The sequence below is a fragment of the Rosa chinensis genome, chromosome 3 (assembly GCF_002994745.2).
Source record: "Rosa chinensis cultivar Old Blush chromosome 3, RchiOBHm-V2, whole genome shotgun sequence".
In the NCBI taxonomy this organism is placed as follows: domain Eukaryota; kingdom Viridiplantae; phylum Streptophyta; class Magnoliopsida; order Rosales; family Rosaceae; genus Rosa; species Rosa chinensis.
Genome location: NC_037090.1, coordinates 47,487,031 through 47,499,473, shown reverse-complemented (window position 1 = coordinate 47,499,473; position 12,443 = coordinate 47,487,031). Strand labels below are relative to the sequence as shown.

General features: G+C 35.9%; 1 protein-coding gene across 12 annotated transcripts; it reads left to right on the top strand.

The window, feature by feature from the left end:
• The first annotated feature begins 3,708 nt into the window (after positions 1-3,708).
• LOC112195326 lies at positions 3,709-9,458 on the top strand. Of its 12 annotated transcripts, none has more exons than XR_005808355.1 (11): positions 3,709-4,100; positions 4,265-4,490; positions 4,570-4,637; positions 5,421-5,504; positions 5,626-5,727; positions 5,832-5,943; positions 7,985-8,077; positions 8,416-8,456; positions 8,660-8,739; positions 9,095-9,187; positions 9,276-9,458. XR_005808355.1 is itself a non-coding variant. In XM_024335737.2 (8 exons), exons 2-8 carry the CDS (start codon positions 4,424-4,426, stop codon positions 8,680-8,682), a joined length of 477 nt encoding a protein of 158 aa, XP_024191505.1. In that variant the 5' UTR covers positions 3,710-4,100; positions 4,265-4,423; the 3' UTR covers positions 8,683-8,797. The 12 variants fall into 12 exon arrangements, 2 of the variants coding, with proteins under 2 accessions (XP_024191507.1, XP_024191505.1); XR_005808351.1 differs by having other exon boundaries at positions 4,570-4,653; positions 8,660-8,797; positions 9,269-9,458; XR_005808350.1 differs by having other exon boundaries at positions 3,710-4,095; positions 8,660-8,797; positions 9,269-9,458.
• Positions 9,459-12,443: the final 2,985 nt, after the last annotated feature.

The following is a 12,443-nucleotide window of genomic DNA, read 5'->3' as shown; positions in this document are numbered from 1 at the left end:
TGCACTAGATGGATGTTAAAACAGCCTTCTTGAATGGTGAACTAGATGAAGTGATTTATATGAGGCAGCCAGAAGGATTTGTACAAGCTAGAAGTGAAAATTTAGTGTGTAAGTTAAGAAAATCAATTTATGGCCTAAAACAAGCTTCTAGACAGTGGTACAAGAAATTTGATTATGTGATTTCCACTTTTGGATTTACAGAAAATCTTGTGGATGAGTGTGTTTATTTGAAGACAGTTGGGAACAATTTTATTTTTCTGGTACTCTATGTGGATGATATACTTTTGGCTAGCAGTAACATTAAATTGCTTTTTTTTTTTTTTTTTTGAAAGGGGTTTGGAACCCAGCCTAGCTGGGAGGCTCAGCCCCACGCCTGGTTCCATTTATTATATTAATAGTAGTATTTTGCGCCGGGGGAGACATAAAACCTGAACCTCGCGCTACATTAGAGCATTTACAATAATCCTCGTAGAGAACGTCCTGAATAATAGCAGGAGTCTCCTCTAACCAAACATCATTAAGTGCAAACAAGCTAGCAAGGTGAGCGAGACGATCTGCTACACCATTTGCTTCCCTATAAATATGTCGGATCTCAATAGATTGGAAAGCCGTCATATAGGACTTACAATCTTCTAATACCCGACCAACATCGGAGAAGTCATTCCCCACTCTTTTCAGGGCTGCTATAAGGAGGGTGGAGTCGCTTTCAATTTCAACTTCTGTCCATCCTTGGTGAATACCAAGTAACATTAAATTGCTTAAAGACACTAAGAATTTTCTGTCAAGGAATTTTGACATGAAAGACTTAGGAGAAGCATCTTATGTACTAGGTATTGAAATTAAAAGAGATAGGGCATAGAGACTACTTGGTTTGTCTCAACAAAATTATGTTACTAAAATTTTAAAGATATTTGGTATGGAGAAGTGTGCAGCTGGAGAAGTTCCCATGTCCAAAGGAGATAAATTGACCAAGAAGCAAAATCCCAAAAATGATGTTGAGAAGGAGAATATAGAGTCAAAACCTTATGCCAGACTTGTAGGAAGTCACATGTATGCACAAGTCTACACTAGGCCAGACTTGTCTATTGCAGTAGGGATTTTATCAAGGTTTCAATCCAATCCAGGCCATGAGCATTGGGTAGCTAGGAAGAAGGTTTTAAGGTACCTGCAGAGAACCAAGAATTACATGCTAGTGTATAGGCAAGTGGAGGATCTGAAACTTGTTGGATTCTCAGATTCTGATTTTGCAGGGAACTATCCAGACTCCAAGAAGTCAACTTGTGGATATGTATTCATGCTTGTAGGAGGTGCAGTTGCTTGGAAAACCATGAAACAAACTCTTGTTTCAACTTCTACTATGCAAGCTAAATTTATTGCAGTGCATGAGACTGTGTGTGAAGGACTTTGGATCAGGAATTTTCTCATGCAGACCAAAGTATTGAGTCACATGGTGGCTGGCACACTTGTGATTTATTGTGACAATGAGGCTGCAGTTTTTCTTTAGCAAGAACAGTAAAAGATCAAACAATTCTAAACATATTGATTTAAAGTATTACAGTGTTAGAGAAAGGGTAAAACATGGTGAAATAGCTGTTTTGAGCATTGACACGAATTCACATCTAGCAGACCCCTTCACCAAGGCCATGTCAGTAGCAACATTCTAGAAGCATACAGCAAGCATTGGAGTTTTAGCTAATTTAGATGCTTAGGTTCAGTAGAGAGTTAGTCCAGTTGGAGCAATTTAAATTTCTAAAGTTTTTGAGTTCTTGTATTTCTTTGAGTTGTGGATTTCCATTTTATTTATCACAACTTGATTGTAAAGACAGTTTAATATTATCAATAAAAATTGAGGTATTTCCAAATATGGTTTGTTGCAGCTTTATTGTTATATTTTGGAAATTATCATCTTTTTTTTTTAATATCATACTTGTTATCAGATGGCTTAAATCATGTATAGCATGATGTTAAGGTTCAAACAATATTTTTAAGCCATCAGTGTTCAGAAAAATTTGCTTGAGTTTCTAGTTTGAGAACATGCAGTAGGACCTGGTATATAGATTGCAGGAGCTTGTGTTTGTGGTTTTGAAACTCTGCATTTTTGTTAAAATGTATACTGTTTCTTGCTCTGTGATCTGACCATGTTGGAATGGATTTTTGGTTTTATTTTGTTATCTGGCGTGCACTACAGTAAGTCGAGTAGTTTCTGACATTTTCTGGTGCAAATTATCAAGCTTAATATGTGTCAATCTAAGGGGGAGATTGTTAGAATCAACATGGACTTGTCACACATTAACATATAGTAAATTGATAATTAGCTTAATGTCAAAAATAGTTCAACATGGACACAAACTGTAAATCAATATTGTAACTTAATGAAAGAGTGTATCAATTCATTAAGGTAAGTAATCCTATTCTTAGTCTGTAAGAAAGACTACAATGATGTGATACATTAAGAATCTAACTAGGAAACCTAATCCGATAAGGGGCTAGGGAAAGCTTGAACCCAATTCCTACAGTGATGAATATAAGCGCAATTGAAATTCCTGGGGAGTTATACATTTGTGTATTGATAAGACCATTCATTATTTCTTGAAGCTCGATCTCCCCCCCGGATGAACCATATAGCGGGATGCTTTAATGGGAAGCTTCTTGAGGGTTAAGTCACCAATATAAAAAAAATGAACTTGGTCCCTGTTACCACCACGATTATTGCATGTTGTTTTGTCCATTGAGAAGCAAGTTGGTAAGTAACAGAAGGTCATCTTCAAGTGATCGTTGTTGTGCAGCTGCAAAGATGGAATCCATGCATGTGATTGCTGAAGGTAAGCCTTAGTCCTTTTGTGATTGTTGTCGAGCTTGTATGCATATGATTGTGAGCATGTATATGGTTTAACAAGAGGAGCTGGCCAGAACCGGACTAAGTCTGACAGTAAGATGCAGCCTTTTACCTTTTTCTTCACAGTCTGATTCAAGACTGAACCGAAGTGCAAAAATCTATGTTGGTCTCGGTATATAACATTACCAAATTTGGTTTAGCTTGAACCGGACCGAATTCCTAACATGTAAATGTGTCAATTGATTATTGGTTCTTAATTTAGTCATGTGCGACTAAAAACACAACCTTAGCCCCATTTCCCCATTTCTTCGATCATTCAAGAACAGCTCCACATTTTCAACAAACTTGTTCTTCCTAAATTCAAGAACAACCCTAATTTCTACCCTAATCCACCAAATAGCGCTTAATTCTTACATCGTATGTTTCGATTCTTCCTACCTACCATACCCTTTCAATATGCATCAATTTTCACTAGATAGATTCAATCTCTCCGAAAATCTAGAACTCTAAATATGTAATTATCAATTTTTAAATGGCCTCAAATGATAAGATATCAACAAGTTAGGCTTCGGTGGGTGTAAATGTAATTATTTCAGCAAGTTGAACAGTAGAAGTAAGTTACTCGACTGCAAGCACTACTAGAAATCTGTTCATAGACATCGCATGTTTTAAATCGGTCAAACTTGCACATGATGTAAAAACGTAATCCAACATCGTTTTACGAAAATACCGATTTAAATGTATATCATTAACATCGGGTCTTAAAATGACCGGTGTTAAAAGTTTTGTTTGAAAATTTGCGGGAACCTATTTTTGCAAAACGCGCTAAGTGTTTTAAGTGAATTGAAGAAGCGGGTACTAAATCTAAAAACTTTCACACTTAGAAAAAAAAATTAAAGGCCGATCCCAAAAGTTAGACAGAAAACCCTAAGCTCTCGCGTGACCTCCATCTCACTCAAACTCGCCTTCATTCTGAACTCACCCCAAAACTGGATCTCCTCCCAAACCCGACCTCCATCTCCTCCCTTCCTTCCTTCATCTACATCCTCAGCTTCTTCGGCATCAACTCCGTCCAGTCCGGCATCAACTCCGTCCAGTCCGTCCTCAACTTATTCGTCGAAGCATTTCTAAACAGCGCTGTTCCCTCTTAGCCTCTGGAATCGAAGCAAGAGAGCGGCGGCCAGTCGGCGCGACTCACTTCAGAGAACGACTCCGTTGTGGGATTCAAAGGATTCTAGGAGTCGCCGGTCGGAGACGAAGTAATGTTAGTACTTATTGTTCTAGTTCTATATATGTAAATGATAGAGTCAATTTCAGTCGTTTTACTTGTTGATGGTATCAGGCTTGTGGGAGATTTGTTGTGTTTGTACTTTTTTTGTTTTGTTTTGTTGCAATTCTGATTGTTGAAGTACGATTGTTTTTCTTTAGAGTTTAAGAAGCGCGAGTTTGTGGGTGTCTTCAATATTAACTAATTTGTCAAGTCCAGTTGGGTATGTTCTCTCTTGCTTCCTTCCAATCTTTGTTCCAATTGAAATTGTGATCTATGAAATTGTATGGTCACCTTGAGTTTGAACTATTGATTTTGTTATGCTTTTGAGGTTGGACGGTCTTGATAAAAAGAAGTTTGATGGGTCTAGGCCATCTGCAACGTTCAGTAAGTTTCTGCTTCCGTTTTTGGTCTGTAACTTTTTGTATGCAGTAATAACATAGAACCTATTTTTGTTGTTGTTTAGGTATCGGGTTAAGGCGAGTACCCATAAGCTGTGATGTTCGTTTCCAACCCTGTATTGATATACACAAGGTATTGGAGATTCAAGGTTCAAATCTTTTGGGACTTAAAACTCTGTTTGTGTATTGTTGCATTTGTGTGATTGTTTTGTGGGTTTCTGTGGGTTCTTTCATTTTCTGAGGAACCAAATAGAAGGTTTGGTATATGGTGTTAAATTGATTATCCTGGTCTTTTGTTTATTTCTCTTTCTTGGTTTCTCTGCAACCAAACTTATGTGCAACTAAGTAGCCTTAGAATTGCCATTTGGGCCTCTCTGTGTTTATTCTGGGTTTTGTTTAAAGTTATGGTATTTGGATGGAAATTGAGGGTTTCAGATTTCTGGGTTTTCAATTGTTTTGTTTTTTCATGAAATTGGGTTTTGGGTTTGGTCTGTTTGATCCTCGATTGTGGAAAATGAGAAGAAGGGTTTGGTTTTTGTGTGCTTTGGTTTTTACTGGGTGTTTTCTTTGCATTAGTTTTGGAAATCTCAGTATTTAGTTGCGTTCTTCTGCATCTCACTCTTCCACACACGGACACTGACTCTATACTACTACCAGAAAAGTACTCTTTTACCGACCACCGCTACATCTCCTCCTCCTCCTGAATCAGTTGATCCAATATTTAAATCATATCGAACAAATACCAATGATTTTAGTAATGAGACAGATGAATTTGCTAAAACACATAAGCAAAGGTGCATGACCAAATAAGAAGAGAGTCGGTCTTCGTTATGGAGTATCTGTCTTCTTGCATAAAGTTACTTTTCTTTCTCATGGACTGTTCCATTTTGGCCATTTTTGCATGCTAAACGAGCAGGAACAACGACAGAGTCGAGGAGGAAGAGGTCAACTTTGCTTGGTGGGTGGATTAATGGCGTCTCTAGCTATGGCACCAGTTCAAGTACGTATCAATGAATTCATTACTAATGCCTTTCTGTCTTTAATATTTGATGGATCACTGAAAATTGGAAACTCTAGTTTAGAATCCCAAGAGACATTTATGAATTGATTGTGTTATGTAGGATGATGATGATGATCAATATGGTGAGATTTCCTTTAGTCCTGCTGCTGTTGGGGTCCAATTGAAGGATCAATTATCTTCTGGAAATGACTATGCTCCCAAGGTTTCTAATTTTGTACTTTTTGTTAATATTACTGCATCTAGTACAACCTAGCTTCATTCATTGACCATTTTCACATTATCTGATTAGTACTGTGGTATTTCTAGGTGAGGAAACCATACACGATCACGAAACAGAGAGAGAGATGGACAGAGGAAGAGCATAACAAATTCCTTGAAGCTCTAAAACTCCATGTTCAGGCATGGCGAAAGATACAAGGTATATTGAGGAAGAGGAAAGCTTAGGTGGCGTTCGGTAACGTTTTCAAGTCATCTTTTTCATTTTATAAAATGAAAATGGCTTGAAAATGCGTTCGTTGGTCTGTTTTCAAAAATGCAGAAAATAATTTTTGAAAATAATTTTTTATTTTACTCGTAAAACAGGAAAACGACAAATAGACGTTTTCACCTTTTCATTCTCATATTTTAGAAAACATGGAGATATATTTTCCAAAACAAAGAAAAAAAAGAATGTGCTCTCTTCTTCCATATTCTCACGTCACTATCTTCTTCTCAGGTCTCTCTCTCATCTCTTGTCGCAATCTTCTCTCGTTTTTGAAAATTGTTTTCGGAATAAGCTACCAGACACATTTTTGGATCTCAAAAATCCAATCTTGTTTTCTCGTTTTTATTTTCAAAATCTGTTTTTGAAAAGTCATTTTTAAAAACGTTACCGGACAAGCCCTTATTGTTTTCCAATTACCAATCAAACCGATAACAAAGTTAATTACTAGCTAGCTATATATAGATTATGTTTAATTGCTAACTACATGAAATCAACCCTTACAAACTTTATACTTAACTTGGATTGGAGAGTTTGGTCTTAGTTAATGGGACCAACATTTTGATTCTTCAATGCCAAGCTTGATGAAGCAGCTAGCTGGCTACCAATTTCAAAATATAGATGTCAACCCACCCTAACAAATCATGAGATATAGCTTACCAAACATTACTTCAAAGTATGTTGCAATGTCAACACAGAGTAACTACTTAAATCCACATATGAACTGTAATCGACTATTGTCCTCGTAGCAGTACGTCAACCCGAAAATAAATGAGTTCCACATAACATTATATGCATTCTTAAGGATATATGCATAGGAGGCCACTTCAATAAGGTTTAGGAACTTGGTTGAGAAGAGCTAGCTAGCTGGAAGTAATAATAAACTAAGGTGGCAGTTAAACAATAATCTACCTAGATTAAATCTTCAATCAATAAATTAGCTAAAGCCTCTATCCGATTGTAGCAACACCGACACCGTCACCGTCACCGATAGCACCGCCGCCACCTTGACTACCAAAAACGTCACAGTTTGGAACCCTAGGGGATCCGCTCCTTCTACTTCACCCATCGCGCATCATTGACTTCGATCTATAGCTTTTCTTCCTTGCATAGTCTTCTTCTGGTATTCTCAAGTGCTTATGGAAGATAGGCTGTCTCTGATTCGAGTATGCTCATATAGTTCTCTACTATAAAGGTACCAACTTCTCTCTCCATTTTTTTCCCTCAAATAATTTCTTCGAGTGAGTTTGTAGGATGTTTATTTTTGGGATTGATATTGATGACTCTGAAGTGGGTATTTTAAATTCATAGTTTATTGCATATTGCTTGAGCTCAATTTTGAAATGGGTGTCTGTGCTTCACTTCTGAATCAGAGTAATCATGTCAAAGATTAGGTTTTGTTAAAGTTGATTTGTCTTCTCCGTTCTTCCCAGCAAGTCTTAGACTTTAATTTATGTAATTGTTTATGTCTGCCATGTATACCTGGAAGCAACTAGAATAAGGTGTGTTTACTTGATTTCCCTTATTGCATTACCTTAGTAATATGAAGTCAAAAGGTTTGTCAGTTGATTTACACACAAATAAGAGGGTATGACTTGTTATTAATTTATTTTGAATATACCTTCTGTGCAATCTATATGAAAGTAGTAATCTGGAAGTGGTTTGAACGGCATGGGAATCTTTAAGAGAAACTATTCTGGAAACCAACCAAATCTGAGAGCTTTGGTGCTTCAGAAATATTAGATATTATCTTAGTTGAGTTTGCAGATATTGAATTGGGATTAAAGTTTTGAGTTGAGAAAAAGTTCATGGCCGGTGATGTGAATTGAGAAACCTATACCTGCTAAGCTGGTTTCTTTTCGGTTCCCTTGCAGATAGTAGGCAAATTAAGAAAATGCCCTTGCTAAGCTGGTCTCTTATATAACAACCTTCTCAGCTCTATCAATCTAATTACTCCCTATATATGTTGTATCTGCAGGAACATCTACAATCATTTTGTAAGTGATGAAACTGGAGGAGCAACTGTTATGCAAACAGAGATAGGTACTCCAGATGATCCCTTCCCAACAAGGTTTGTTTACTTATTTCTTTTAAAATAATGCACAGATATAAGGTGCGATACTTTTCTCTAATTTAATTCAATACCGTCTCTCTACCAACATTGCATAATTGGTCCTTAGAGAAAGTGAAAAAGGTTGTTTCGTGCTCTTGTGTTGTTGTAAAAGTGTCACAAGGCACTGTGATTGCTAGAGGTATAAGTTCATTTCTCTTCTTCCTCGTCTGGCTCAACCGGCGACAAAAAAAGATAGAAATTTACAAATGAGACTTTGCTTGGATTAAATTCTAACCTTGAATTGCTTTGTTGAATTTCATTCTAATATCCTTTTGCCATTTTACTTTCCTCTGCAGGTCCATTTGGAACTGTATACCATGGTCTGTGAGATTGATCAGTATGTTGTCTTGTTCTTTCTCTAGTTAACTTCAAATTTAAGTGGATGTGCTATTGTGCTACGACCCTTTTTCCAGTACATGATGTTTTCAATTAGTTAATGAAGACAAAAAGTAGAGTTCAAATTTCAATTATCCAGAAAAGAATGCTTCTAAACTGTCTTGCTATACATTAATATAGTGTTTTCATGCTATTGTAATCTAGGTACTTCTACGCATCAATTTTAGCTTCATGAGTATTAAAAACTGAAAAGACATGCTAAGCAGCAGCTTCAGTTTCTTCAGGTGTTTCCTCTTTGTCATCAGTCTATTTACATGTTCCACGCTCATGATGCTCCTCTAGGTAACTACTACTACAATTGTCTTTTTGTTTTAATTATGGTTTTAATAGACTTCTAGAGAGAGATATATCTATTTGAGTAAAATAATAAGGGATGTTGATTGGACTTTGGGTTTGGTATAAGCACAAGGCTAAGAAAGAAAAAAGAACAAAGAAAACAATTAATCACAAGGTCGTAAGAACTTACATCCTTCTTTGTTTGCAGTGTGTTAAAATTACTTATGTATTGATTGTTCATCTTATATTTTGTTCTCTTTTACACTTGGCACATGATTTTGACAAAATACTTTATATTTCCAGAAAATATGAGGAGATCTGTGCACCCCTGGTTGAAGAATTTTGTTACATTACTTATAGGGTCCCTTATTGATAACACATGTTTTAAGGAAAGAGGTAAGACTTTATCCTACTTTGAGTGAACTGTGGGATTTTACCCAATGATTGTGACTTATATGTTGTTTTATAAATTTCTAGTGGGTAGTAAAGGCGCGCAAATCATATAGCCAAAATGATATTGACGAGGTGTGCATTGAAGTGGCTGATTATATACAAAGTTTGGTGTAAGACTTTTGGCTTCCATGATTTTGAGTAAGGCTAGTTTTTGCTTTGAAGCAAAGTTTGGTGTAGAACATACTTTTGTAGTTGGTTGCTAATATGTTTCTAAGCTAGCCTTTGTAGGTTTTGGGTTTTGTTTTGTGAATTATGTTGAATCATGAATTTGGAAAGAAAATTAATGGAAAGCTCCAATTTTTGGGTGATGAGAAATGTATTTCTTTTTCCAGCAACTAGATGAAATCGATGTCCTATGATTATCAATATATCGAATTGTAACTCAAAACCGATGTAATCAAAACTACTGCACATCGATTTCTCGATTTCTAATCACCAAACCGTAATCTATTATGAATATACAAATCACCTACCATGGAGCAAACCGATGTGTGGTCAAAAAGTGAACATCGGTTTTGGAAAGCAAAAACGATGTCTTCAATGAACTAACACATCAGTTTGAATAAAAATAGCCGACGTACATAATACCATTGAACATCGGTTTACTTAATTGGAAACGATGTTCTGTCTTAAAGGAAACATCATTTCTGAATTAAAAAATGATGTAGAATAAAGATACAGACATCGTTCCTAGGAAAATAATGTGGCAACCTACATGTAAAAATGGCCACGAACAAACAATACTCATGGGAACTGATGTCTACAAGTGTACTGGACATCGCTTCTGGAATAGAAATCAATGCAAATGTTCAAGTAGGTATTGTTCGACATATACTTTTTTAAGCATAAAATGTGAAAATATGAAGAATTAGACATACCTAACATACAAAAATATGATGATTATAACGATTATACATCGATTTGTTTTTTAGAATTGATGTTGGTTGTTGTCTGGGACATCGGTTGAAAACGCGCTTATACTGATGTCTATACTTTTCTCTACACCCACTAAGACATCGGTCGAAAATTAGTTTAACATCGGTCCAGAACCGATGTCTATGAACAAAATTCTAGTAGTGAAGTTCAATAGTAGAAGCAAGTCACTCGGCTGCAAGTTCAACAGCTCGACCACCAGTTGATCCGAAATCAAAGGGCAAGAGGAAGAAGACAGAGAAGTCTACTCCGAAATCACGGTCTTGTGTTTGGGGTCATTTTGAGAAGATTGAGAAGCTGACTTTCGAAACAGTTGATGGAAAGATGCAACAAGTGGCAACAACTCAGCGTGCTAAATGTATGTTTTATCCAATTGATTTGGATTGCGATTCTTATGAAAATGGCACTAGTAATCTTAGGAGACACATTCAAGATGTTTGCGAGCAATATTCGGGTGGGTTAGATTTAGAAAAGGGCCATTAAGTTTTGGCTAGAAATGGGAGCATTAGAGAACTAATTTTAGCAATGAGAAATTGGACACAGGAGAACTGTAGGATGCTGTGATTGAAATTATTGTGCTAGATGAAATACCATTTAGTGCAATAGAAATGCTTGATTTTAAAAGGTTTTACCTAGTAGCCTGCGTTAGGTTTGAAATTTCATCTAGAAGAACCATAGATAAATCATTTTTGAGCATGTATGATTCAAAAAAAAAAAAAAAAGGCTGAGGAAGGAGTTGCAGAGCCATTGTGTGTGTTTAACCACTAATACATGAACAGTAGTACAAAACATAAGACTAAATCCGGTTTACCACCTCGTATTTATACCCAAAATCAATCCTTGACCTTTTAATTTCATCAACAACACTCTTATACTTATCAATTTGATCAGTCTAGTCCAACCGTTAGCCAATCTGTCAATTTTGACCGTTAAATGCTGACGTGGCACAATTAGGACCCATTTTTTCATCAATTCGCAATGACATGGAATGCCCAATCATATTAGATTGCTGACATCAGGGGTCATCAATGGGCAAGGCAGAACCACAACATTTTTTTTTTTCGAGTTAGAAAGGGCTGGGCTTTTTGGATGGGCAGGGCCAAGCCCATTATATATATATATATATATATTGTTCTTTTATTAAAAAAAATACAAAAAGCTATGAAAAAAATTGTGATATGTTAATGATTGAATAAAATAAAATAAAAAATTAAAGAAAAATATGACCTAATGCAATAATTAGTTTACATATTGAACTAATAACTACATAAAAAAAATATTAATACTATAATTGAATGGGCTTTTGGGCTAGGCGGGCTGAGATGGGCTTTGCCGCAAGCCGGGCCGGGCGGGCGCCTATGAGCTTTTGGGCCAGCGAGTCAAATGATGACCCCTAGCTGACGTGGCCAATAAAGATCCATTTTGGTGAGATAGCACCTTCCAGTTTGGAGTAGTGGGCCCAACCATCTTGCCTAACAAAAATGTTTCAAGAACTCACAACCTCCAACCTCTTGGTTGGGGTTTAGTGCTCAACCACTTGAGCTAGGCAACATGTGTGTTCTATTGTTAATATTTTAATGTCAATATACTTTAAAACTATCTAAAGATAATGACAAAACTAATTATATTAAATTAAAAACTCAACCAATTAAACATTTACCGTTTCATCCTTAAAATCATCAGGTATTGAAAAGAAAAGAAAAAGTATGGAGTTTACGTGTAGTTATTTTTTTTCTAAATTAGATTCATTTTAAGGTGTGAAATTCAAGGTCATAGATGATCAATTCAATTCTTAAATCAATTAGGTTATCTCCCTACAAAAAAAAAATAATAAATAAAAAAAGAGAGAGGGATTATTCTTTTTTGTGTTTAAGATCTTATTTTTATTTCTGTAAACGAAAATTAAAATAAAATAAACCCATAAAGTCATTTGTGTTTTTTTTTTTTGAATAAATATCATGTCAATATTATATAAATTTCTCAAGCAAGAACATGCCATTACATATCCTCCCTCTACCGACTATGAGTAGATAAAAAGTCTGTGGACAAGCCACAATGATACATGGACTAGACCTACTCATTTGAATATTCCCATGCTCACTTATTTCAGAGAGCCTACGTACTAAGCAAGAAAAGCAAAGCAATAGGCTAAGTTTAAAACATAAAAAACTTAAATTTTCTCCTTGCCCTTTACACTAGGGCTAGGAGGTTGAGTAAGGAAAGCATAGCATGCTTCTTATGCTTTCTCAATTTTCTTCATGGAGGG

Excerpts from the sequence above, each read along its gene's own strand:
- LOC112195326 (XM_024335737.2), top strand. The coding sequence starts at position 4,424 with ATGCTTTTGAGGTTGGACGGTCTTGATAAAAAGAAGTTTGATGGGTCT. Across the intron at positions 5,724-7,981 it reads TCTGGAAATGACTATGCTCC|CAGGAACATCTACAATCATT; the intron begins CAAGGTTTCTAA and ends ATGTTGTATCTG. Across the intron at positions 8,078-8,415 it reads GATGATCCCTTCCCAACAAG|GTCCATTTGGAACTGTATAC; the intron begins GTTTGTTTACTT and ends TTTCCTCTGCAG.